Source organism: Hippopotamus amphibius, chromosome 17 (assembly GCF_030028045.1).
Source record: "Hippopotamus amphibius kiboko isolate mHipAmp2 chromosome 17, mHipAmp2.hap2, whole genome shotgun sequence".
In the NCBI taxonomy this organism is placed as follows: domain Eukaryota; kingdom Metazoa; phylum Chordata; class Mammalia; order Artiodactyla; family Hippopotamidae; genus Hippopotamus; species Hippopotamus amphibius.
In genome coordinates, this window is record NC_080202.1 from 2,177,666 (window position 1) to 2,204,560 (window position 26,895).

General features: G+C 54.2%; 3 protein-coding genes across 5 annotated transcripts in view; 2 read left to right on the top strand and 1 right to left on the bottom strand.

Annotated features, from left to right (window-relative positions):
- On the top strand, window positions 1–15,056 carry ADORA2B (adenosine A2b receptor). Its single transcript, XM_057717072.1, has 2 exons — window positions 1–428; window positions 13,643–15,056. Exons 1-2 carry the CDS (start codon window positions 94–96, stop codon window positions 14,304–14,306), a joined length of 999 nt encoding a protein of 332 aa, XP_057573055.1. The 5' UTR covers window positions 1–93; the 3' UTR covers window positions 14,307–15,056.
- Window positions 14,516–26,727, bottom strand: ZSWIM7 (zinc finger SWIM-type containing 7). 2 transcript variants are annotated; one of them, XM_057717080.1, is made up of 5 exons: window positions 26,504–26,727; window positions 24,933–24,954; window positions 21,762–21,864; window positions 17,520–17,624; window positions 14,516–16,253 (listed from the first exon to the last, which is right to left on the bottom strand). In XM_057717080.1, the coding sequence occupies exons 1-5, from the start codon at window positions 26,604–26,606 to the stop codon at window positions 16,137–16,139; spliced, it is 450 nt and encodes a 149-aa protein (XP_057573063.1). In that variant the 5' UTR covers window positions 26,607–26,727; the 3' UTR covers window positions 14,516–16,136. The 2 variants fall into 2 exon arrangements, with proteins under 2 accessions (XP_057573063.1, XP_057573062.1); XM_057717079.1 differs by lacking the exons at window positions 21,762–21,864; window positions 24,933–24,954; window positions 26,504–26,727 and adding an exon at window positions 17,998–19,357.
- The window catches only part of TTC19 (tetratricopeptide repeat domain 19), a 29,148-nt gene continuing 28,027 nt past the window's right edge, over window positions 25,775–26,895 (top strand). For both annotated transcript variants that reach the window (XM_057717076.1, XM_057717078.1), the window contains exon 1: window positions 25,775–25,792. The gene's annotated coding sequence lies outside the window, so the exon portion shown is untranslated. The remainder of the gene's footprint in view (window positions 25,793–26,895) is intronic.

Genomic DNA, 26,895 nt, shown 5'->3' on the forward strand with positions numbered 1-26,895 from the left:
GCGAGCCGCGGGCTCAGACGCGGCGGGGGACGCGCGGTCCGGGCGCTCCGGGCAGCCCGGCGGGGCCGAGCCCGAGCCCGAGGCCGGGCGGCGATGCCGCTGGAGGCGCAGGACGCGCTGTACGTGGCGCTGGAGCTGGCGCTGGCCGCGATGTCGGTGGCCGGCAACGCGCTGGTGTGCGCGGCGGTGGGCGCCTCGAGCGCGCTGCAGACGCCCACCAACTACTTCCTGGTGTCGCTGGCGGCGGCCGACGTGGCCGTGGGGCTCTTCGCCATCCCCTTCGCCGTCACCATCAGCCTGGGCTTCTGCACCGACTTCCACAGCTGCCTCTTCCTCGCCTGCCTGGTGCTGGTGCTCACGCAGAGCTCCATCTTCAGCCTCCTGGCCGTGGCCGTCGACCGGTACCTGGCCGTGCGCGTGCCGCTCAGGTGAGGCCCCCGGACGCCGCGCCCCCTCCTTCAGGACCCCCGGGGAAGCGCCCCGAGCGGGGCGGGGCTCGGCGCGCACGGGCCGGCGGGGCCGGGGAGGCTCCGGGACGACCGTGGACGCCGGGACCCGCGCGGGCGGGGGGACGCGGCTCGCCGCCCGATTTCAGGCTGCACCTGCCGACCCGGGGCGGGGCGGGGCCCGTTAACCTGGGGAGCCCCGCGCGCTTCGAGCGGACGCCATCCCCGCTGATACTTGAGAGGGCGGGCGCGCTCCCCGGCTCGCCGAGACCGACCGACAGCGCCGTGTGCGTTGTGTAACCTTGTTGCCCGCGGCTGGGGACGTGCGCCAGGGTTTCCGAACCCTGGAGGACTTGCGGGTGGCCCTTTCTCCCACGCCGAGAAGACGCAGGATTCGGGGGGATAGAGCCAGCCAGAGAGGGCGGGGCGGGCGGGGAGCCCCAGGTGAGCTGGGAGCTTGAGAGCATCACGTGGGCTTCATTGAAAGTGTTCTTTCTCTCTCTCTCTCTCTGATGCCTGGAATCCCTTCGGCGTTTCTGAGTTGGGTGAGCTTGGGATCTCTTTGGATTTAGAAGTGAGACAGGGAAACTGAGTCACGGGGCAGGGAGGGAATTAATGTCTTGAGTGCCGACTCTGGGAGGCACTTTAAACTTACAGCCTTTCATCCTGGCAGTAACTCCAGAGATGGGTACCTGCGTCCTGCAGGTGAGGGGAGGAGGTCAGGATGGGAGCAGGACTGGGACTCAGCACTGGCCCCGCATTCCCTCTGCGTGTGGCGTCCACGTCTGGGACGCGGGAGGAAAGCGGACTGCCCTTTCTCGGCGGATTCTGCTTGCAGTCGGTGAGTGGGAGTGGACAGGAGCCTTTGCTCAGAAGGCTGGCCTGTGGCTCCTGGGTCCCAGCGGGAGCGGGAGCCTCCTGCTTGCTGAGCCTCCTCTGTGTGTCTGGGCCTTTCCACGCGCTGCTGCCCTTGGCCTCTGACCAGGAGACCCCATGTGTCCCATCAGGTGTGACAGAGCCCAGGGATTTCTGAGGCCTGGGGTGCACGACACTCTCTTGGTTCTCTTAGGCATCCCTTACCTGCCTCTTGGTCCTCATGTTGGTTACTTGGTGGCCTTTTGGACGGTGCACTCAGCAGGCAGTCACAAGCCCCAGCCTTAGCTGATGGAAGCCCCTCGGGCTGGGCCCTGGCAGAGGTCCCGAGAGACCTCAGCTCACCCGAGTTACTGGAAGAATCCCCTGTGCTCCGTGGAACAGGAAGTTCCGTGAAACCGTAAATCTGTTAGTTCTTGTCCCGGTCTCTGCTGGGCTGCTGGGCGGGGCCTGGAAAGAATGGGCGTGGGTGTGTTGCCACGAGAGACGTGTGAATCATGGCCGCTAACTTCTTTGCATTTGCCGAGGGCGGGCGAGAGAGCGGGATGTAGACGTGGGGAGGGCAGAGCACCCTGGAGCACCCGTCCCAGCCCTGCCCTCCAGGCCTGCCTGCTGGAGGTCTGCAAGAATGTGTGTGACCTGTGCGGAGAAGGGACGGCATCTGTCCTGCCCCCTGGTGCCCAGCCCACCCTCACAGGCTGGAGAGGTTCTCAAGGCTCCTGTTTCAGCACTTCCTGGTCCCCTGAGCTAAAATGCAGATTACTGGGCCCCACCAGGCCCTCCTAAATCAGAATCTCTGGGGTGGGGTGTGTGTCGATTCCAGCACCAGTGTGTAACCGGGGACGTCTGGTCCCACCAGGGTTTGAGGACCTCAGGGGGTCAGGGAGACCTGGGGGAGGGGGGGCTCCCTTCTTCATGGACCTGGGCGGGGCAGCTCCCTCTCGGCTCCGAGGCCCTCCCTGGGGTGGAGGGTCGGTGGGAGTGGAGTTGGAAGTGTGCTGGGGAGGAGGGGCCTCCCGGTAGAGGCGGCAGCAACCCCGGTGAGGGCCAGGAGCTTAGGCCCACCTCCTGCCTGGGCAAGAGCAGGGCTTGGGCTCACCCTGGGTGCCGGGTCACGGGTGCCCCAGGGCTCTAAGCGAGGCCTGCGTGGTGGTGTGGGCACGGCTCGAGGCCGCAGAGCCCGAGCCCCACGGCCACCTGGTTGTCAAGGCGGATGCGGACCAGGGAGGGTTGCGGGAAGAGGGTGCGTGCGGGGACGCTGGGATGGAAGATGAGGACTCCTGCCCCCCTGAGGAGGAGGTGTGTCCGCTCGCACCAGGCACTGCCCTTTGGCCTCAGACTGCGGGGCGTCCACACACAGAACAGCTGCTAACTCAGGTTCAGATCCTCACAGTTCCTGACGCTGGCTCCGGTCGGGGTCCAGGCCCAGGGGTGCCCCGGCGAGCCTGCAGGGAGAGGGCTGTGCGGGGTGGGGCGTCTTCCCGCGGCCACTCCCGGCTCTCACTTCACTCTCAGGCCATTTCTGGCGGGAGTGCTTCCTCTGCCCTAATCTTGCTCCCTGCAGGCCCCCTGCCCCCCGGGCCGTGGTGGGGCCGAGTGGTCCCCCTGCCTGCTGGAGGCCTGCCCTCCCCGCTCCTGATCCCTGATCCCTGCACTGCGCGGCCGAGTGTCCAGTGGGGCTGAGGGCGGGTGTTTCCAGAAGCCTTGGGTTGGCTGGGTCGGACGGCAGGATGTAGGGGCCACGTCTGTCTGTCTGTCCCTGGACCCTCACCCGCTCGCCCGTCTGCCCCCTTTGCCCCATGGAGGCTTCTTCTCGGAGCCTCCCTCACGTGTCTGCTGGGGAGGAGGTATCGGGGACCTCTTAGCAAGACTGTGCCTTGGGTGAAAAGCTGGCCTCCACGGAGCTCCTTGTAGGTGACTGAACTGTGGGGTGTTGGCCCGGATTCTGCCACTTCTCGCTGCGCCCCACCCCCACACGTTTCCTTTCCTCTTCCTGGGATGCCACAGATGTTTGTCTGTCTACCACCCTCAGGTAGCTGTTTCAGGACGTGGGTTCTTTAATGCCAGGAATGTTTTTTTTCTCACGTGTGGTTGGTGGTTGGACTCATACACTCAGAGGCTTGCAGCAATGCTCGGACGCCTAGGGTTGCCCAGAAGTGTGACTTGGGTGTGATTCTTCTTTGTAACTCGGTTTCCTCAGGAGCCTTTGGGATCATTTGCTTTGCTTGGTGTTCTGGGGCTCCGTGAGGTTGGGTCTGAGTGTTGACTTTCAGCTTTTCTTCTTCAGCTGGGGATGCCACCTTTCCAGTCTGAGGACCTAGGTCTGTCTTCAGCTCTGAAATCTTACAAAAGAATTTTCCTAGATTATTTCCTTATGTCCATTCCATCTGTTTTTCCTTCTGGGATTCTTGAGAGAAAGGTGAAGACTTTCCCTCCTTGACCAATCTTGTCTCTTAAGTGTTCTCTTACATACAGCGTTCGAATACTGTAACTTTTCATTCTCCCCTGGAAGAGTTCCTTGAGTTTTCCCCCTTTAGTTCTTCTTTTTTTTTTTAATTATTTATTTTTAATGTTAGCATTCATATTTTTACTTTCGATTTAGGTTAAATTTTTTGGAGTCGATTTTCAAAACTTATTTTTGGGTTCACATGCTTTGGATTCTTGCGGTCACAGACTGTATATAATCAAAACTCTTCCTCCGACCCCGTTCTCTGTCCCTGGGTCTTGAGCTTCAGCTTGGGGAAAGGGCCGGGGCGCGAGGGATACACGCCCAGCTCCGTGGAAGGTGGGGGGTGAGGCCTGAGGGCTGAGGCCGCCCCAGGCTGGTCAGCAGGCAGCCTTCCTCCTGGTTCCTGCTCCTTTTCTAAATCCTGTCTGGCACCTGCTGTCTGCAAGGCGGGAACCTCTCTTTCCAGTCACCCTGTTTCTGGCTTAGGGCCCCATGCCCTATCCAGACAGTCCCTTCTGGCTTCTAGAGGCTCATGAGAATCTCCGGTTTGCTGGAGATTCTGCACTGCCGCCGGGTCTCTTTGGTCCCCGCTCTGCTTCTGCCCTGTTCCCGACGCCAGCCCTGCATCCTTGCTGCCCCTTCAGCCTGTTGGCACCTGGCTGCTCCCCCTTCCTTGACCTGATGCTCCTGGCGCCTGGGGAGCAGGCTGGCCTCTCAGCAGCTCTGGTCCCTTCTCCAACCTCCCCCCTCCCTCCACTCTGTCTCTCTGCTCTGCTTCTCAGGCCCCCCTCGATTCCTGGGCTGAGGTCAGGCCTTTGCACGTGCCGTTCTCCCTGCCTGGAACGCTCTGCGCTTGCCGACTCTTGCAGGTTTTCACGACTCTCTGCCTGGGAGGCACCCTGGTTCCCTTGCAGCTCTCTGCACACTCGTGGAATTTTCTAGGTTATTCGCCATGGTTTAAGGTTGCCTATCCTTCTTTATGAGCAGGGCTCGCGCTGCTCCCTCAGCATCTCCAGCAGGTGGTCCAGCGACTAGCCTGGGACGTGTCTAGGAGTTGGCAGTGTGTGTGCCCATGCGTGTGCTAGGGGGATGGGGGTGGACCCGCTTGTCACTGAAACGCGACAAGCCCATGGAGGGTGTCCTCAGGATACAGTGGGGAAGAGTGGGAGCGTGAAGGAGACAGAGAAGAAGTGGGAGGAGAAGAATGAGACGCACCGCCAAGAGGGGTAAACAGCGTTTCAGTCTGGTGTTTTCAGAAGGCATTGCAAATGTAGTTTTTTAATAGCAGGGACTTTTTAAAATTTACAAAATGAATGCTGTGTGTGTGTGTGTGTGTGTATATATATAGGTGTATTTGTAGCCATTTGACTAATCTGATGTGGTCTGTGGTTTCAGAAAGAATGAGTCATTCTGAACTAGTGTGTTTTTTTTTTACAACTTCTAAGTTGCAAAACTAATGTAAATCCCCACATTGTTCATATTTTGCTCCATTCGCTTTCTCTGTCTCTGTCTCTCTCACACACACACACTTCTACTGAGCAGCTTTCACACTGACATAGTACAGTCTGTAGTCAGATGTCCCAGTTATCCCGATCATGTTCTTTATAGTTTTTTTTTTTAAATCCAGATTCCAGTAAAAGGTCACGGGTGCATTTAATATGTTCCTTTGGTTTTCTTTAATCTGGACATGTTCCTCAGTCTTTTTTCTCTTCTTCCCCCTCTCTTTCAAGACAATACATTATTTTGGGTTTGGTTGTTTCCTTATGATTAGATTCAGCTTGAACGTTTTTGGTGGGAATACTGTCCACCTGATGCTATGTCCGTTTCAGCCCAAAGCAGAGGACGCACGCCGGGTCAGTCGGTCCCCGTGCCGTTGTGCTGAAGCTCATCCTTCGGGTGCGGCCGCAGCTGCCAGGGCTCATCGCTGCGAAGCTGTGCTTTCCTCGTTGATGATTCTCGCTTGGGTCCGTGATCACCATGTCAAGTGGTGATTTTACTTTTCCTCATTCCTTCCGCCGCACCTTCTTCTGTAGGGAAGAGGTTTACTCTTCCCTGTTCTTTCTTACATTATTTTGCTTAAGTACCAGTGGACTTAGGGAATTGTATTTTCATGGAACGCGTTGCAGTCCACTCCCATGTTATTCACTTTGACACAAACAGAGCCCGTTCAAGCTGACTCTGGTGTGAGCGCTTCCTCACTTCCTGGTGGAGAAAGGTCTTTTGGGCTCCACCGTGTGTTACAGCGTTGGACCAGCTGTTTCTCTGAGGAGCCCTGCTCCTCGCAGCGGAGCCTGGTATTTAGAAAACCAAGATTGGGCAGGTGCGTGCGTGGTGCTGGAGCATCGGCGGGGGGGCTTCGTTCTGTCTGGTTAAACAGCAACTCGGGAGAACCCTTGCTGTGGCAGAATGCCGCCTCGCTGACGAGTGGGGATGACCGAGTGAACGCGGTCGTCACTTGGCAACAGTTGGCGTAATCACTGGTTCAGGCACGATCCGTCAGTAGGTGAGAAACCTCACTGGTGAAAGTTTGGTGAGGGCCAAGGTATTTACAGAATCTCAGAGTATATGCACCACAGGGTACAGCGGATCACAACGGGAGGAGCAGGTCCAGTAGGGAAGCCTGGCGGAACCCTGATGACCAGTTATCACCAAGTTACTGTCACCAGGAACAGGACCTCCTGGTGCTGCGTGTCTCCTGATGTCTAACTGGTTGTGTGTGTGTGGCGGGGGCAGGGGGAGTGGGGGCGCTGATGCTTTTGACAGTTAAGGGTATATCTGAAGCACAGTGTTTTAACCCCAGCCATGGGAGGGTACCTTTGGGGAGGGAGAGGATGACATGGTATCCTTTTTCTTCTCTGGTCCAGTTTCAGGCAGTGGCCTTTTCTTTCAGGGGTTCTTATGTCAAGACCAGAGTCTGGAGCTCAGCAACCTTGGGGTGTCTTTGGTTTTTATTTAAATTAATTAGTTAATTAACTGGCTGCATTCGGTCTTCATTGCTGCACGTGGGATTTCTCTAGTTGTGGAGAGCAGGGGCTACTCTTCATCGTGGTGCGCGGGCTTCTCAGTGCCGTGGCTTCTCTTGTTGCGGAGCACAGGCTCTAGAGCATAGGCTCCATAGTTGTGGCGCACGGGCTTCGTTGCTCCGTGGCATGTGGGATCTTCCTGCAGCAGGGATCGAACCTGTGTCCCCTGCATCGGCAGGCGGATTCTTAACCCCTGTGCTACCAGGGAAGCCCCTAGGCTGTCTTTGGATCCCACCCGATACATGAGAGCAAAATATGTGCCTCGTGAAGAACCAGCCTCAAAGGTGAGCTCTGGGAGACCCTGTCCTGGCCCCCAGCCTCAGCCTCTGACCTTTCTGGAGGGCCCCCGCTGGCCTCGCGAGCTGGTGGGGAGAGCTGGCCACGTTCTCGTCTGTGTTCCTCGTGCATGGTTCCCAGGTGAGCGTGCAGGGCAGGTGGCATCTCTTCCGTCCACCTGTACCTCGGCTCAGGCCCCGGCCAGCCAGGCCCCCACCGGGATTCAGGCGTGTCTGGACTTGGAGGAAGGGAGGAGATGCCCTCGTGAGCCAGGGCACCAGGCGGACGGGGCTGCCTCCCAGGAGGAGCTCAGCCTGAAGGGCAGCTCCAGCGGCCACGGCCTGTCATCCCGCCTGTGGGCGGGCGCGGTCCTGGCCTCGGACAGCCCCTCAGGCTCCAGCCGTGACCACCTCAGGCGGCAGAGGCAGGCGGCTTGCCCTCGAGACATTTATTTACCGGAAACGGTAGAGGAGAGACCTTCCTCCCACCCCAGACCTGAACTTCATGCACACAGAACCAAGCAGCTCTTTTTGTGTAAAAATGGTTTCTTGTGTCCCTGACGTGTTTGCGAGCATTCCTTGGTGAAGCCGTGTGGGTCTTCAGCTTTCTCTGTGGGACGGTTTGGGTCCCGGCCCGTTACCGGGCCCCGTGCAGACCTGCTGCCTCTCCTGTCCCTGACGACGTTTAAGCCCGGTCGCCTTGGCGGGAAGCACCTCTGCAGCCTCGGAAGGTCCTGCCCCAGACAGATGCCTCCCGTGAGCGGTGAGCGGCAGCTGGGGCACGTCCCCACGCCCCACGGCCTGTCTGCGTGGCCGCCGCGTGGCCGCAGGCTGTCCCTTTCTCATCCGGTCAGGCTGGCGTCCGGCGTCTGCTCGTCGGGCCTGGTGTGAGGCGTGTTGGAGACGAGAGGGTAGGATGGGGTCCCTGCCGTGCGGGAGGCTCGGCCCCGCGCGGGGGACAGCGCCTGTGTCCCGGGGAGGCGCGTGCGAGGGGCGCGGGGGGCGCGCTGCGGGAACTCCCGTCACGGGCCGGGGCCGCGCGTGCCGGCTGGGCGGCGAGGGTGGGGACGGCGCAGACCCCGTCCTGGCTCGGCCGTGCGGCGCCCGGGCGCCCGGGCCGGAGCGGCTCTGCCGGCCTCTGCCCTCAGGGTGGCTGCTGTGCGGCCCAAAGCGCCCCCAGGCCCCGGGAGAGAGAAGCCGGGCCCGGGCCTCCTGCTGCGCCGCCGCCCCATCCGCGTCCCCACTCCCATCTCCCCGGCCCGCTGCCGGTCGCGGCCCCGGGGGCCTTGCTCGAGTTGCACTTTTGCCAGGATTTCCATGAGACGTCCTGGGTACTTTTTTAATATTCACCGCGGCAGCTGCTACCCCGCGGACCTGCCCGCCGGGTGGTCCAAGCTGTTTTGTTAGTGCTCTGGTTACGGGGTTTGGTAGGTTTTGAGGGGTCTGTCCTCACCCCGTTTTCACGTACGTCCTGTTATTATGCGTGTGCAGTTTTAGAGAATACGACGTTTTCTGAGAATGCACACGTTGCTTTGGAGCAGAAGTGTTTCTATTACAGAGGAACGAGACTTGTGAGCGAGACCAAAGGTAAAGAAAAAAGGCCCTAAACGAATAATCACCAATTTTAAGAAGCAGGACAAAACTCCGTGTGTATGTACTTAGTGATCTGCACTTATAAAACGCTTTGTACTCATGATATCTGTGTTCAAAGGCCCCGCCGCAGCCACCACTCTCCCCGTTTTCCTGAGAGCAGAGCTCAGACTCTCCCCAGCCCCTGTCTGGACTCAATGTCGCTGCCGGGGTGGCTGCCCTTGGAGATCTGCTGAACTCAGAGCACCCTGAGCGCTGGGAATTCTGATTTCCGAGGCTGGGAAGGCGGCCTGGTCTGAGCCAGGGCTGCAGAGCCAGAGGAGGGGGAACCCTGGCCCACAAACAGGCTAGCGCTTGTTAAGCCGTGCCTGGCGAGCCCTCTTTCAGGACGGAACCTGGTGTCCAGGCTGCTCCCTTTTGTTGATTCCCACCATGTGACTGTGTCCCTGTCCGGCTCCTTAGCTACCGAGCCTCTTCCATGGAGACTGGGTGAGTCCAGCCTGGCAGGGGCACGGCCGCTTCCCAGAGGGAGGACTCTCCCGGGTTGCCCCTTCTGTGTGGGCTGGAGTTGTCCCTGCCTGCTTGGAACAGTAAGACCGCCTGCGTTTATTCATTGCCTTCCATTTACGTCTCCTGCACTTGGGGCGGATGTAGGAAAGGACACGTCCCCGCCGCTCAGGAGGGATTTGGGGACACACACGAGGATGGTCTGGGAGCCACTGGTACACAGGGGTCGAGGGTGGGCAGGGTGGGAGCCGGGCTCTCAGGGAGAGGACAGTGGCCCAGCTGGAAGTGAGGACATGGTGGGGGGAGAGCAGACCACCCCCCACCCCCGTGAGATGCCAGAGACCCCAGGGTCGTCCCCCCAGTCTCCCGCCGAGTGCAGGGACGCCAGCCTGCTCTCACAGCGTCCCTGGCCATCTTCCACCTGTGCCGGGTCCAGCAGCGTCTCGGCTCTAGTGCTGAAAGCGCTTCTGCCTGCGGAGCCCACATCCTCCTGTGGGTCTGGTCGTGTCTGCCCACAGACGAAAGAGCCTCTTTGCCGCCTTTTAAGGACTGCCTGCCGAGAGGGTAGCCGAAGCCTCTGCCATTTCCCATGTGGCCGGCTGCAGAGACTAGGGGGCGGGGGTATCCCTGGAACAGCTGGCAGCTTTGGAGAGGGCAGAGGGCAGCCGCGCTGGGGCCAAGTCTGGGTGAGCAGGGGGCAGGGCGGGGAGCTGTGATCTGGGAGAACCACAGTGTCCTGAGCAGGAAAATGACTGCTTTGGGCAGGGCTGGGATCCGGTTAGATTAGGGGGTTTGTGTCCTGACTGCAGGTTAGGGGCAGCAGGCCAATCATGTAACCTGTCGGAGCCTCCGTCTCCACACCTGTGAGCTGCAGACGGTCCTCCGACCTCGAGGCGCAAGATGTGCGCCTGCAGCCTGGGCCTGCAGAGCCGCGCTCGGGGGCGGGGGGGATGTGCTCTGTGCAGCTGGGCGGGCGGGGGTCCTGTAGGCACGGGTCTGCACACGTGTCGTGTGGCCCTGGGGCTCAGAGCTGCTGGGCTGGGGGCATCTGTGCGCGCTGTCTTTGCTCTCACCTTGCCTCACGCCAGCATTTTCTCCTGCGTTCACCGCGGAAATCGTTGCCTCACTGATCTGCTTTCCTTCTGGCTACCCCAAAACTCTGTGTCCACGGTGAGCTTTATGCCGCCTGTACCAGCACGTCCCCCCCGTGTGCCTCAGAGTCCCCCGTGGCTTCCCGCGGCCCCGGGGTACCCGAGCATCAACTCCAGCCCCTTCCCTCCGCCTGGAGGGGGCCCCGCCTCGTCCCTTTTGCTTCTCTGGGAAAATGAAATCCTTTCCTGTCTGCAAGCCTTGCACGTTCTGCTCTCTCTGCTTAGCATGCCTTTCTCTCCACTTTTCAGTCTTCACTCCTCCTCCATCTTCAGCTCTGCTGCCTAAGAGACTCCCCCGACACCCCGTGTCCAAGCTCTTCCTGGTTTTCTCTCACCTGCACCCTGTTCATTTTGGTTTGGCCAAACTCCTCCTGACTTGTAATGGTAGATTTATGTGTTTACCTGTTTATTTGGTGTCTCTTCCGTTAGCTTTACAGCCCTTCAGGGCTGTGTTTCTGTATCCAGTGCCAGCAGAGTGTGTGGTACAAAGGAAGAACTCTGAATGAAGTCATGAACCAACAGGGGAGAAAGGCCCTTGGAGGGGGTGGGTGGTCACAGAGAAGGCTGTGACCAGCTGCTCCCGGTGAAATCAGCTGCTTCTCCTCATCTAAGACAGTTTAGCATAGAAGCAGTTTTTCATATATGCAGGATCCAGCAGTTTTGAGAAGTTTCAGATGTGGGTGGATTCCACAAGAATTTGAACTCCAGCAGGAAGCCACCCCCCGGCACCCCTCTGTGTACAGCAGACTCCATGTCTAGCACTGCTTAGAAAAAAGCCAAGTAAAAGAAGCAGCATAACGTGGTGCAAGGAACAGAGGCCTGGAAGTCCTAACTTAGCTTTGGTCTTTGGTTCTTGTATTGCCTTTGTTCCTTTAAGACTTTGTATGTCTAGTTCCTCATTTGTAAAATAAGGGAAGTTGGACTAGGAAAGATGAGGGTCCCTTACGGTTTGTATGAGCTAGCTTTTGGCTGCAGGTAACCACAACTTACAAAAGTCAAGGCCATCAGTTGTCTCCTGGACTAGAATATGGAGCCAGGATGGTTCTAGGGTTGGTGTAGTGGTTCAAAGACTCCATCAAGGACCTGGACTCTCCTTCCTTCTGCTTCGCCATTTGCTTTGTTTCCAGGCTCATGCCTCATGGTCACAAGGTGGCTGCTGCACCTCTAGGCATCACAGCATCCCATAAGAGCATCAAAAGCAGAAAGGGATGGGCGTGGGGAGGAGCTCTTCTCATGGGTTTCTCTCCTCGTATCAAGTAAAAATCTTTCCTGGAAGTACCCTGGAAGACCTCCTTTCGTCTCATTGGCCAGACCACCTCCCATATCCACCCCAGACCGTTACTGACAAGAGCATTTGCTTACCCAGGTCTAATTCATCCCCCAGGGCTGGTCTGTATTCTGCTGTACGCAGTTCAGTGCAGCCGAGTCCCGGGAACAGCAGAGGAGTAAGGGCTGCTGAGGAGGTGGCCTCGTGGGCCTGAAGTTCTGTGACTTGACCTTCAGGAGAGGCGGCCTAGTTACCCTGCAGGGACTGATTGCATGCTTCACATCTCTGCTATGGCAGTGGCCAGGAACAACATTTTTATAAGGAATGGCCTTACATTCCTGCATGAGCAGGGGAGCAGAAAGGGTTTGGAAACAGATGGATTTACTGGCTGAGGAGAGTTCAGTGAGGAGCTGCACCCAGCAGGTCCCCTGCAGTCGAGGCCCCACGACTGAGCCGTCCTCACAGGGAGCAGAGAAGATGAGGGGTCACTGTGGACAGTGAGGCCCGACCTAGGCTGACTCCCCTCGCAAACTGAACCCGTTCTGCCGCCTGCCCAGGCCACGGCATCAGGCGTTCCTAATAAGCAGAAAGCCGCTGGAAAGCTGTCTGCGAACAGGTCAGGAGTGTGTTTGCAGTGAAGCATGTCACTAAGAACCTCCCGTGTGTCAAGCACCGTGCTGGCTCCTGGGGACAGCGGGGCAGGGAGGCGAGGTCCCCGTCCTCAGGAGGCGGAACTCTCTCGTCTGCCTGTGACAGGTAAACGAGCTCTGTGACAGGCGTGTGTCTGGGGCCGGAGCGCAGGAGAGGCCACCTCTGCCTGCGAGGTGAGCGGGGGACGGGCAGCAGCTACTGTGGGAGCAGCGGGCCCGGGCCTGGGCTCCGTGGGCCACGCTGAGAAGCGAGGGCTGGACCCTGCGGGCAGAGGCCACTGGACGCTTCCCGCAGACAGGTCTTCACGTACATCCGGTTACTTCCCCTTTCCTTCCCAGAGGTTAAGGAAAGATTTTATTTCATTTTTTTTAATACGTTACGTTGAGTATGTATTACGGACTGGTTATGAACAGCAAAGTTTATACCTTTGCTAGAAAGCTGGACTAGTTTATAGGAAAGTGTCCAAGATGTGTATTATGATTTCTAGAGATTTTAAGTAAGATTTAATAGTCTTCGGGACTTCCCTGGCGGTCCAGTGGTTAAGACTCGGCGCTTCCAACGCAGGGGGCACAGGTTCGATCCCTGGTTGTGGAAGTAAGATCCCACATGTGCAGCACGGCCAAAAACTAAAAATTAAAAAAAAAAAAAAAAAAAAAGATGTAAAGGTCTAAAGATTACTAAAAAAAATTAATACTCACTAAGTTCTTTCCTAATTTTTATCAACTTGGTCGCAAGCCAAGACAGCCAGGGACGCTGTCAGCACCCCAGCTCTCCAGCATTTTACCGAGGAATCCGGGGGACGATTCTTCCTATGGTGTTTGTGGGTGCTGCCTGACTCGAAGGGCCTCCAGTCCTCGCTTCTTAGGCTTTTGTTCGAGGGCATCTTATCACTGAAGGGTCTCTAACACGAGTCCCGCCATGTTCCTCACTCTGCTCTTTTTTCACACTACACGTCTTCTTCTAACACCGTATAACTTAGTGACTTAGGTCTGTTGTTTATTTCTGATCCATCTCCCCTGCTAGAATCTAAGTCCCTGAGAAGCAGGGGTCTTTGTGGGTTCTGTTCCCTGGTGTATCTTGACCCCCTGCAACTGTGTCTTGTAGGCAACCCAGTATCTGGGTGATTAGAAAGCAGCCTTAAGAATCCTCCACTTGTTCTTCTTGACCACGACTTGTCGTTAGACAGAGGTGAGTTGTTAAGAATGGAAATCTTACTGAGTTTGTTAGAGCGAAGCTGTTTATAGCTGTTTGCACGTCGTCAGTGTGGAGGGTAAAGGCCGTGGACCCTCCGAGGGCGCGCCACAGCGGCTGTCAGGCGGGAAGGCCGCGGGACGAAAAGCAGAGGGGGGGTCTCGGGCTTTGGTGGCAGCGCTGGACGCTGGCGGTAACGGATGGTGTTCTCTTGAACAGATATAAGAGTTTGGTCACGGGCGCCCGAGCGAGAGGAGTCATCGCCGTCCTCTGGGTCCTTGCCTTTGGCATCGGCCTGACGCCGTTCCTGGGGTGGAACAGTAAGGACAGCGCGGCCAACTGCACGGAGCCCAGGGACGGAGCCACCAACGCAAGCTGCAGCCTCGTCAAGTGCCTGTTTGAGAACGTGGTCCCCATGAGCTACATGGTGTACTTCAACTTCTTCGGGTGCGTCCTGCCCCCGCTGCTCATCATGCTGGTCATCTACGTCAAGATCTTCTTGGTGGCCTGCAGGCAGCTGCAGCGCGCGGAGCTCGTGGACCACTCGCGGACCGTCCTCCAGCGGGAGATCCACGCGGCCAAGTCCCTGGCCTTGATCGTCGGCATCTTTGCGCTGTGCTGGCTGCCGGTACACGCCATCAACTGCGCCACGCTCTTCCGGCCAGCCTGGGGCCACGAGAAGCCCAAGTGGGCCATCTACACAGCCATCCTCCTGTCGCACGCCAACTCGGTGGTCAACCCCATCGTCTACGCCTACCGGAACCGGGACTTCCGCCACACTTTTCACAAAATCATCTCCAGGTACCTCCTCTGCCGGACGGACGCCCTCAAGAGCGGGGACGGGCAGGCGGGGGCGCAGCCTGCTGTCCAGGCGGGCCTATGACCTGGGCTCTGGCCTCTTCGCGGAGAGGGCACAACGTCGCAGTAACCAAGAGACGGGGCGTGCCTGGCAGACCCTCCCCGGAAAAAGCTGCCCCTCACAGGCCAGCAGGCTGCCTCTCCCGAGCACGTCCCTGGAGGTAGCCCGCACCTGGTTAACGTGCACGTGTCACTGGTAGGTCCCCAGGGTTGACGAGCGTATTTATGGTTCGCTGGCTGCTGTTACTGTGTGGACCATGCCGACGGCCTGAATGGATCGTAAAAGAATGTTTTGTTTTTTCAAGAGTCTGCCTCTTTCGTGGTAGAAAACGAATGAAACTGTTTTACTGTGAAACGCTGTGAACTATTACAACACAAATATTTTTTAACTTAGAGGCAATGGAAAAAGTTGGACATACTAAAAATATATACATGTTCCGAGGAAGGTGACCAGGAAAATTAAAAGTATGATTCTTCAATCAAGAAACTGCTATATTAGGGAAATGACACTCTCATTCGTTCTTAGGTAGACTATCATCGTGACAGGTTTGATAACAGTCTCCTCCATGTGCAGCAAACTAAAGAAACTGGAGAAGTGGGATCCCTCCCGCCACCAGATTCCGTCTGCCCCTTCCACAGCTAGATGGTGAATTTCACTTGTCTCTCAAGTTCAAGTTTGGCCAAGTTGCTGGAATCCAAAGTGAACATTTTACTAAGGAAAGTTACATAGTTGTGTTTGTACATGAGATGAAATAAAAATAAAACTTAAAAACGATAGTTTCTGGTGCTGCGTTGGCCTGCTGTACAGAGCTGACCTCCCTTCTGTCTTCACCCCGAGGTAAGTTTACATCTGAGTCCACATCTGCCACGGAGCCAAGTCTGGGCAGGTGTTACGTGCCACCCCTCAGCCCCCACACCCCCGGCGGCCCCTCACACAGCCGCGCGTCAGCCCCTCGAATCTCGGGGGCCCAGGGCTGGGGTGTCCTGACTTAGTTCCTCCTGCAGTAACCTTGCCAGGACACCGAAGGCTCACGAACCCCGACAGCGCCAGGGCGAGCCGGTCCTTCTAGGGGCCTGTTCTGGCTGTGGACGGCCTCCGCACGCGGCGCTCCCGGCCTGTGCTGCAGTCTGCCTCGTGTCCACTCGCATCCCTCATCGCTCCTTGGCTCTCGCTCGGGGTCCAGACGCGTCCCGTTCCTCTCCCTCCCCACGTGCTCTTGGGATCTCTCTGGCCTTTCTGCCTCAGACTGGACATTCTTCATCTGGCTTATTACAAAGCCCAGAAATGCATGCAGAGCAAACCAGCACTTCCTGTTCTAGATTCTACCTTCCTCACAGTGCAGCCTCTTTAATCAGCTGTGCTGGCCTCAACACCGCAGATCCTGCAGCTCAGAAACCAGAGCCCCGATGTCTTTTTATATCTGCTGCCACTTAGCCACATCTCCGCTCTGACCTTTTACTGCAGAAGGGTTTTCTGGACCCAGGGAAAAGAACTAATGCTTATTATCTAAACTTCATCTTACTGTTTTGTCTACCATTCCAACCTCTTAAGAATTCCTGGTATTTTAGTCACTTAAGAACCTGACTAATTGTGGACACGACATGTTTTACTAAAATGCTTGATTCCATCTGGAAATTTTTCACCCAGGGGGCTGGTTCAGATTTTTCAAACCACAGACACCCTGGGTCCAACCCACGGTCCCTCCGCAGTTTGAGGTGGGGGTGGGTGGGTGGGGGAGGGACAGTAACAAGAAGTCTGGAGCAGTCTCCTCCGTGTGGACCGTGCATGCCTGGGGACGTGCGTCTCCTGACGGGACTTCTGTCTTGAGAGACGGTGATGCTCCGTGTGCGCCATTCATGCTTCTTGTATCTTTTCCATCAGTAACACGTCGGTCAGCTGCTTGTCAGAGACAGCCAGCTGCTGACAGGTCCTCGTCACCTGACTGAGGTACACTGCCAGGAGGTGCTTGCACTGGGAGAGAGGACACACAAGCCAGTTAGAAACTGGAAGGGCCGGGCTAAGCCAGACCTCTCACGGCATCACATGCAGCAGGAAAGGCGTGGGGCACAGGCTGTGGGCGTTTAACTCACTGCCTAAAACTGCAGACAAAGACGAGGCAGAGGTATGCTTTCTAGGAGTCAGTGGGGACAAAGGAGGGTTTACGTTGCCTGTTGTTGGGGCAACAGTTGAGATCCAGCTGGTAGAGGTAAAACCAAGTGAAAGCAAAGACAGGCTCTTTGTTTTAGTGCTAAATTGTATTTTTTTCCTTCCTTGCCTTCAGAAGGCTGTTAACAGCAAATGGCTAACATTCCTTGAGGTACTGTGTTGCTAAGTTCTTCTCAAAGATTCTCTCATTTAAATCTGACAGCCCCCAGGGGGACAGGTCTCATCCCTATTTTACACACGCACTCAGAGTCCACAGTCTAGTCCTGTAACCGCTGTTACGTTTCTGGGACGCGGGGTGGGGGCAGGGGTGGCAGGACCCTCACGTACTGGGCCTGTAACCTGCTGTGGGGAGAGGGTCGGTGCTGGACCTTGCACTGCGGCACTCAGAGCTTAGGCTACTGAAGGGCCTGCTTTAACCCTGTCATTTTACAGGTGAAATCAGCCAGGAATGTGGCTTCTTGTACAGTGGGACATTCGACCTGCCGCCCAGTTCCCCAGATGTGTAATCAACAGTGTAAAAGAAAGGGGAGGAATGCAGTGGATGCTGTAATTTTCTCCTTCGGCGAGACTTAAAAAACAGCTACCTGCTCTCAGGTGGGCAGTGCTTCCTCCTGTGGAATCAGGAGCTGTGAGTGTGTCTTGTTCCTGCCTGTCGCTCTGGAGTCCTGTGACGTCGGCAGGGGCACCAGTGTGCCCTCCCGCCCCCGTGAAAGCTGAGCACGGCTAAGTGCCCAGCTCTCTCACGGGCAGTGGGAAGAAGCACATCGTGGCTGGAGCTGGAGCCGGGGATGTGCGAAGTCGCCAACATCCAGCTTAGTTCTTATTTTTATTGGGCCAGCTCATTCCCCGGCTGCCAACTCTGGGGATTACTGGTTGGCCAAAGCTTCACCTGTGGCCTTTTACACTAAAATGGGAAATTGGTGTAGTTCTAAAAATGACACTGCGTTTTGGGAGATGACTAACTGAAGCCAAGGACAAGAAACTACTATCTGTTTCAACCTGCAGTGCAACCCCCATTTTGTGCAACTCTTAAACGAAGCACAGTCCCTCTCTTGGCTCCCCCATCCTCACCAGGAGGCTGTCACTCTTCCGCAGCACTGAGAAGGCAAACGCCGGACACGAACAGTAGTGACAAGAGGCCAAACACGTGTACGTTTTCCCGGAACTTCCAAGCACCTAGAAAGGAAAGGGCAGATGGGATCACACTGGGAAGGTGTGCTGGGAGACCACTTCCTTCCCCTGCATCCGTGTGAGGACACATAGCGGCTCTGTGCTGGCAAGAACCGTAGCAGCGCTGCACACAGAAGTGGAAACAATTCCCCTGCCTGTGGGACCTTCCCGCCTTCCCCGGGCTCCGCCCTTGAGGCCCCAAACACAACAGGATGGAAAGGCTAAAAACTGCCTTCTGGCTGGGGATTCAGAGGCCCCTCCGCGGGCTGACTGTGAAGAGGCAGAGGAGAAAGCCCCCCCCCACCCCGCACTGTATTGTGGTGTTTCTCGACCTGTGGTATTTCACAGCATCTAAACACCTAAAGCTTCCACCGCATACCTGAAGGGGATCTGAAAACCGGTAAAGGCTCAGCACTGAGGCAGAAAGACAGGTCTTTGGAAGAAAACGGGTAAGGGCTTTTGCCAAGCACTTGAGAGCGGGAGGAACACGTAAAGCAGAGCCTTGTAACTGGGATGACTCAGCGGCTTGGGATGACCGTCTCAGAGCGCCACAAGCCCAGATCTGCCCGTTCACCCGGCAGGATGGAAGGGGTGCACAGATGCGCGGGGGCTGGTGAGATGGGCGAGAAGGAGCCGTCCGGGGAAACATGGAGAAACCGCCTGTTTATGCCTCTGCCGCCCAGCAGCCAAAAACAAAGGGGAAGCGTAAGAGGAGCATCCGAGGCGGCACGTGGAGACCTCCTGAGGGTTATTTACAATGAACTGCTGCCTAGGAATTTGCCACAGGGCTTCCAATTTTGTTTTAGGCTCCGAGATGGCAATCTGCATGAAAAGGCCAGGACTTTAAAGAAGAAGAAAAAAAAGGCAGGGCTCCCAGAATTCTTTCCTCCTTCTCCTCACAAAGGATGAAGCAGCGGGTAAGGCTCCACCAAAGAACAGCAGTGTCCAGGCACGTGTTGTGCCTGTTTGTCCAGTGTCCTGGGATTCACGTCATGCAGCCACGTCACTGCGGTTTTTTGACCAAGTCAGGAGAATTCCTGGGGGGCTGCAAGATTACCAGAAGGGGCCAGTGACTGGGTAAGAAGATGCATCTCACACGTTTCCCGTCCTGGGGCGCGGATATGTTTTAAAGGGTGGACGCCGAGGGTGAGTGGAGGAATCTCCCCAGTGTCTGGAAAACTTAGGCTGAAGTACAGCAGACTGTTTCCCCCTCAGTCCTGTGAGAAAACCCGTCAACATCCAGCAGTGACACCAACAATTCTTGGGTCTCCAAACTGTTACCAATAAATAAAAGCTTTAGATTTCTTCTGAGTTTACACGTAACTAGGCAGAAGCCTCTGGAATTCTGTGCTGGGCCCCCAGCCCGCCACAGTGCTCTCTGGATGAAGCCGAGTGAGTGCCTGCTGACTCAGGGACGGGGAGAATTTCCCCTGAGCTTCCCTCGCTGATCTTTTCAAAGGCTGGTGAGGACCCAAAACGTTGAGCCACACAAGGCAGTGAATGCAGTACACGGGGAGGAGGCTCTGAGCTTGCCGCTTCTGTATCTAGCAGCCGACAGCTAACGCACTGGACAGTCAGGCAGAGATCGGAGTTAGACATCGTCAGAACTGCAAACTGACCTTTGGGACCACCTAATCCGCTTCCTTCACCCTTCAATGGAAAAATCCACCTCCTCTTACAGGAACTGCTCCCAGTTCGCCCACTCAGAGCCTGGAATGTTTATCCCCAGAAGGAGAGAGCTTAAAAAAAAAAAAAAGATGCAGGAAAGAGGATACTTAGACCCAGACTAGACACGTGTGCACCTCGCTGGGAGGAAGTCGGCTACGGCTTCAGGGAGGTTCTCGGGAGAGCGACCCACCCGGATGGCCGTCCACTCACAAGAGCAGGGCCATTCTACGGCTGCCCCAAGCCTCTCAGCGTCCATCCCAGCGGTGAACGGAATTCTTTACTGTTCCCCGAGTTCGGTGCCTCTCTCTTAAAGAGGATTATGCATTCCTGCCCTATTAAATACAGGCTGGCTCTGTGACCTGCTTTAGCCAGTAAAATGTGAGTGGCCAGGCAGAGACATTCACAGTGGGTGCGTGCTAGGCCACGTCCTCTTCCCTCTGCTGTGAAAGCCACAGTGTTCCAGACGGGCTGTCCGTTGACTGGGACCCTGAGTGAAGAGGTTCTAGAGCAGAGCTGCCGCTGACTCTTCGTGGAGATGCACAGTGAGTTAGAAACGTTGCTTTGAAATTTGGGGGTCACTGTTACCAAAGCATAACTTAGCCCCTCCTGACTGACACATCCCCTTCCTGTGTGGACCAAAGTTTATCAAAAAGCAACTCAGGTGACAATGTACGTGTGACTTTAGGGTAATTACCACTATACCTGGAGGAAGTAAGAATATCAGAAGGTTGACCTGTGGAACATAACTAGCAGGGTAACACGGCAATGTCTGACCCCGCTTTTCTCATCTCACAGAACCTCTGAATTAAGCCAAATTCTTTCTATATTACTGTATACAATGAAACCGTGAGGTTAATTTGAGGGTGTCTGTAAGATTTCTACAGCCTCATTTAATTCGAACTCCAAGCTGACAGCCACAATTCTAAGCAGTTAGCATTTTTATGATGAATAAAGCAACGTGATATAATACAGAATGTGAATGATGAAAATTAAACAAGTCACAGTGATCCTGGGAGGGACAAAAAAGTCAACGATAACTGAAATATTTCAAAGTCTTTGAGATTTTAACTAACAACAAGATCACAGAACTAGAGGACGGTTAGGACTCTGCTTGTGCAGGTCAAGTGTCCTGCTGATGTTGGAACTGAGACAAAAAATCTGACACTAAAAGACATGGGAAAACTCAGAGGCCCTCCTCGTTAAGGGTATTTTAGCTACATAAAAACCAATAAATACACTAGAAAGAAGGGGAACCACTTCCTCCAGTACAAACAATATCACTTGAATTCTGATTATTAATCTATGAAGTTCACCTTGAGAAGACTGTACTCAGCAGCCTCGTAAGTAAACAGAACCCTGAGTTTCACCTGCAGCGCTGGGTACCAATCATCGTGACTTCACGCAGAAGCACAGCGCAGGTGCCGGGTGGGCTGCGTGCCCTCCAGTGTGGAACGGCAAGTGAGTTCACCAGGCCAAGCCACCTGTTTGCCCAAGAGGCTTTGCTCGGTCACTCACTCGCTGAAAATGAATCGACATGGTCTCAACTCTGAGAAGGTCATTGTAAATAAACCAGAATCCAAACACTGAAAAATCCCTCCCTTCCTGGTCTTCAGCAAGGCCTGGATAAAATACAAGAGCTGATCGCTTCTTTTTTACCCCTTCTGAGCCAGGCACAAGACTCTGGAGACCACTGCCAGTATTTTTATTTCACTCACAAGATTCCCTTCTCTCAATCCAGCCACAGGCCCCACTGTGTAACGTAGTCAACCCTGGAGTTGGGAGGGGAACCGGGCCCACTGCTGGTACCAAGGCCTCAGTGCGGGATGGCCGTTACCCTCCCTGCTGCCAGAGGTGACTGTTAACTCTCCTGCAGCCCAGTTTCCTGCAACATAAATACCTTCCCAGGCTTTGGTGAGAATTATCAACACATGAAAGTAATTCAGAGTCTGATAAGAGGCTGTTACTTTACAAATCTACCTACCTTAAGCTCCATTGGGCAGAACTAAGGTGCAAGTACACTGCCCGCGCTCAGCACAGCCTGGCCTTCAGGGAGCCTTCCTGACGACAGCATCTGAGATGAACCTGGACGTGTGGAGGAGCCTTAAAGGTGCATTTGGCTTTTGCTTGTAAGCCAGAGATAATGAACAAGGTGATGCTGTCAGTGCTTTTTGTGGGGGGTGGCAAGGTCCCTCTAGTACCAAACGACAGGAAAGCAGAAGTTGACCGTGCTCCATTAGACCTGGGAAGGGAGCCTTTCTGCATCACCACTGGTTCCGCACCCTGCTACCAGGTGGAGCTAATAGGCATGTGTATCTTATTTTAACTACTCACGCTCTAATTTTACTAAGTTGGGGCAAATGCTTTTCAAAAGCCCAGGAAATACTTAGAGCTGGTCACCAGCTTTCAAAGAGATTCATGAGAACATTTTGTCCCGAGGGGACTCTGTTGAGCTACTCCCCACCTCTAGGTTTCTACCTGGTAAACATGCCTCCCACTGGGCGATGAGATGGAGGTGATCGCCTGGCGATCAACTAGGTCCAAGGCCTGGACGGCGGAGGAGCCGAAGACAAACTGCAGCCTGGGAAGTAGAGAAGCTTCCGGTTAGACGGCTGGACTGAAAGCTGCCTCTGTGACTCGACCCCAAGGGTCACCAGCAGCAGTTTTGAAAAATTCACTTTAATTTGGAAAAAAAATGTAATAATACAGCAAAATTCCATGTAATCGACCCCCCAGCATAAATGTTAACATGTTGCTGACAGATAAAGAAGCCCCTTTTACACCTCACAGTCCTTCCTATTCTTCCTAGATTCCTTCTTCCCTGAGGCAGCATGCATTTGATGGTTTCTGTCCTGCTAATGTTTTTATACAGGGTTGGCCAAAAAGTTCGTTCATGTATTTCCATAATGTGTAAAAACCTGAAATTTTTGGCCAACCCAATATTTTATTATACATGGTACACGTGTGTGCATACATGTGTATATACACACACGTACATATACACACATGGTATTGTCTTATAAGTTTTAAAATGTAAAAGGTACATTGTAGGCTTTTTTGGCAACTTTTTTCCCCACTTAGTGTGCTTTTGACAATGATGTGTGTGTATATATAATTTTTTTAAATTTAACTTTTTAATAATATTCTAGTGTATGTACAGAATACATATTCTTTTTTTTTTTTTTTTTTTTTTTATGGCGCACGGGCTTAGTTGCTCCGTGGCATGTGGAATCTTCCCAGAGCAGGGCTCGAACCCATGTCTCCTGCCTTGGCAGGCGGATTCTTTACCACTGCGCCACCTAGGAAGTCCATATTCTTTTTTAAATACTCTATTTTTTTTAAAGTACTCTATTGATGGACATTCTGAATGTTTCCATTCGACACCATCATAAATAACACTCAGTTATCCCCGTACACGCCCCTTAGTGCATACGTGAGTCCTTCCTGGTTACGTGAGTGAAAGCAGAACTGCAGAGTCTTAGGACACGTGCACTTTTCAGTTCTAATGGGTGTTGCCAACAGCTTCCCACCTTGGGAACAGCCCTCCCCCTAGCACGGAACAGGACTTCTACTTCTTCCCCATCCTCACCAGCACCTGTGTTATCAGGCCTTTCCAGTTGGACCATCTGATGGGTGTTAAATTGGTTCTTTTTGGGTCAGTAATAAAGGCTGTCCAGCTGTTAGATGATGTACCAGAAAAAATGTGATATGTGGGAAAATTCTTATGATAGGTGAGAAAGGTAGGGCACAACTTTTTATATCTAGAAACTCTCCATCATGTTAAAAAACGTTTTTCTTAAGAAAATCTACAATTATCTCAAAATAAAACATTATATTAAAAAAAGGCAATAAACCAAAATTAACAGTAATTATCACTGGGTAGTATGATTATTAAGACTTTTTATGTTTTATTTTCCAAGGACTTTCTTTTTCACAAGTATAAATGGCTGGGTTGAACTAAAATAAAAAGTTAATGTTTTAAAGAACCCATATGATTTAACACAAAATAAGATAGCACTACTAAGGCTTTAAAATTAAAACGTTCAACTTCTTCATTTTCTAACAAAGTAATCTCTATTACTATAACAAACTGTTAGAATGGAAAAAGTTTTTAAAATTAAATATAGGATGATTGTCTATAGACAAAGAAAAATAAAGACATAAAATTTGGTATAACTTTATAAATCAGAGATAATTGCAGTTATCTTTAAAAATGGATCCGATCAGTTTTTTCAACCTGCCTTGTCTACTTTATAACATACTGTGAATATCTCAATGCACTTTTATCCACTTTTAATGGTTACAAAGAATTCCATTGTAAAGATCAATTACTATTATTTTCCCCAAACTCCATTTTTTGATAATTAGAGTTTATTAAACCTAATTTGAATAATTGTTTTTGTGCTACCATAAACAGTAGTGGATGAATATGCTCACTGTAAAGTCTTTAAACACCCATGATTAATTCCCTGGGACACAGTCTTATACGTGGAATTTCTGGGTCAAAGAATGTGTATATTTTAAAGCTCCTATTCCTAGTTGTCATATTACCTTCCAAGTTCCACTCCTACCATCAGGGTATCAGTTATCCTTTTCTCCATGTTCTTGCCAACATCTGGGAGATTCTTACCAACATCTTTTCTGTGGTACCCAGTTTTATACATGGGAAGTTATCTCATTCTGATTTGTTTTTTTATGATCCCTAGTAAAATTTACCTGTTTGTCAAAGCTTTTGGTAACTTGCATTCTTTTATTATTTGCCTAATTTGTTTTAAATGTAGTAATTTTTTAAAATAATATAAAATCTTTGTAAAAAACTTAATAGAGAAAAGGTTAAAACCCTTTTCTAAATTCCACTTCCTTCATCCCCCCTAAGATAATTCTGGTATAGGTTAGTGCAGATCCTTCTGGAGTTTCTAAATATAAGTGTTTATGTGCAGTTAAATGTTTTGTTATTCCTAGGTAGCTTTCAGTTTTTTCTTGATATTGAGAATATAATTAATGTTTGAACTTTGCGTATGAAGGGAAATAATTTTTAGTTTCTGTATTAAAAAAAATAACTTTGTTCTCTTGGTTTTTAAGAAGTAGTTATATCACCTACAAATAATGACAACTGTCTTTCCTTCCAGATAGGTACACAGCTGAACCTTGAACAACACAAGGATCAGGGGCACCGACCCTCTGAGCAGGTGGAAATCTGCTCTCCAAATGCATGGTTTAACCAACCTCAGATGGTATAACACTGCAGTATGTCTTCACTGAAAACAGTGCACACGTGGACAGACACAGTTCAAACGTGTGTTGTGCAAGGGTCAGATGTACTTCTCATTTCTTTTTCCTGAGGTAGTGTAACAGCTTACAACTTTTAGAACAATGGTTAAAGTTGCAATGAGGGCAATAAGGGAATGCCTTAGGGTCAAATACAGTGTTGGTTATTCACTTGAGACAGATTTTTAACATGTCAAGAAAATATTGTTCCTAGTTTAGTAAGAATATTTTTTTAAAAATCAAGAGTTGATGTTGAAAGCATCTGGCCTTTAAAAAATACACTGAGTTTAAAAAAAGATAAAACAAAAATAAATAAATAAAAATAATACATTAAGAATTAAAAACAAACAAAACCCCAAATACAACAGGATATATACTTACGATAATAGATGCTCATCAGGAACTGTAAAGCAGGAATGGAAAGAAAGTTAATTGTGCTAAACCAGTGTCCATAGACAAGAACATTTAAAAAAGACTATAGCCAAAAAGACTTTTGTGTAAGGTGGTGCATTGAACCTAGGCATCCAATTTTACGCCTTCCCAATGTTCCACTAAACAATAGGAAAAGGATTTTTTTTTTTAAAGCATAAATTCCCCAGGATGAGGACAGGGAGAAACATGCCTAAGATATGTTGGAAAATAATTTACAAGACCCAAGAACACTGACTCCTAAGCCAGCAATGGGGAGAGCCAAGCAACAGCCTGATTTACACTTCAGAATCTAGTACCCCCACCCCCTAAAAAAAAAAAACCAAATTCGGAAATTGGTGGCACCAGATGGCTCTGGAGTGGGCATGAAGCTGGGGGACTAAAATAAGACTCTTTGAAAGTAAGTTTAAGAAGCCGGAAGGTAGCAGGATGATGCTTTCTGGTGTCTGAAGAAACAGCATTTCCAACATATAATTCAGTACCTAGCCAAACTCGGAATTAAACGTGAGGACAGGAAAATAACTTTTCCAGGCACGTAAAGCCTCAGAAAGCACATGCCGTCCTCTTCCTCAGGAAGCTACTGGAGTATGTGCTCTATGGAGGAAGGGAGGACACCGAGGAGGAGAACCTGCAGGGCACCCCGGGCACACGGCTCCGCTCAGGTACAGGGACGCCCCGGACGCGAGCGCCGAGGGGAGAGCTCGGGGCAGAGACGCCGCCCCAGCGCGACGCTGACGACGCGCCTCAGGCACCCGCGCATCTCGAGCGGCGCTTCCAGAGCCCCGGTCAAGGCGCCTGCCGCCGCACGAGGGGTAAGCATACGCAGAAACGCAACGCAGCAAGCAGACGCGACAGGGTGAACGCGAGGCAACGCGAAACGTTCCTCCAGAGGCGGCGGCGTCCCCGCCTCCGACGCGGCTCCGCCGGGATGGGCCTCAGCGCCCCCCACCAGGGGGAGGCTCCAGGGCACCGACCGCGAGGCACCGCCGCCGAGGCGTGGGGGCGGGAAGCGCGCGCGACGTCCAGGGGGCAGAGGGGTCAGCGGCACGAGGCGGGCCCGTCCCCCCCGCCCCGCGCCGGGGTCGGCCCGCGCCTGAGCGCCCGGCCGGCGGACCTCCGCGGCGCGCGAGCAGCGAGCAGAGCGCGGCGGGCTTTCTAGCCGGCAGACTCAGCACAGACCCTTCCCCACGCGCGGTCCCTTTCACGCGGAAGCCGCCCAAGGGACGCCCCTTCTAGGCGTCCAGCGGCCGCCGGCGCGACGGGACGCACTCCCGCCAGGGCCCTCCCGACTCCCGCGCGGACGCGCGCGGCCTGGGGATGCGGGGCCTGGGCGCAGAGCGGCCTCCACCGGCCAGAGCAGCCCAGGGCCCCGCAGCCGCGGCGTCCGCGGCGGGGCTGGCGGCCCGGGAGCGCCGCCCCGCCCGAGAGGGGGCAGGAGAGCGGCCGCTCGGCGCGAAGGAGGGGCTCCCGGCGGGCTTGACAGACAGCAACCGCCCCGCCCCCGCCCCGCCCCCCGCGCGTACTCGGCGCGCCGTCCCGCACCGCCGCCGCCATCTCTCTCAGCAGCTCCTCCACCACGGCCGGCAGCGTGGGCTCCCGCGCCGTGGCCGCCGCCGTGGCCGCCATGGCCAGTCCCCCGCTCGCCGGGCGGGGCGAGCGCGGGGACGTCGCGTGCGTCCCCGCGCACACGGGCGGGCTGGCCAATCGGCGGGCGCCCGGGCCCGGGGGCGGGACTTCCGGGACGCCGGGCTGCCGAGCGCAGAGGACGCGGGCGGCCATGTCCCGGTTCCTGGGCGCGGGCCTGGCCCGGGGCCTCCTGCGGGCGGTGGGGCGGCGGGGCCGGGGCCGCCCGGTGCGCCTGCTGCCGGGGTCGGCGGGAGGCCGGACGCCCGCGCCGCAGGGCCGAGGGGCGCCG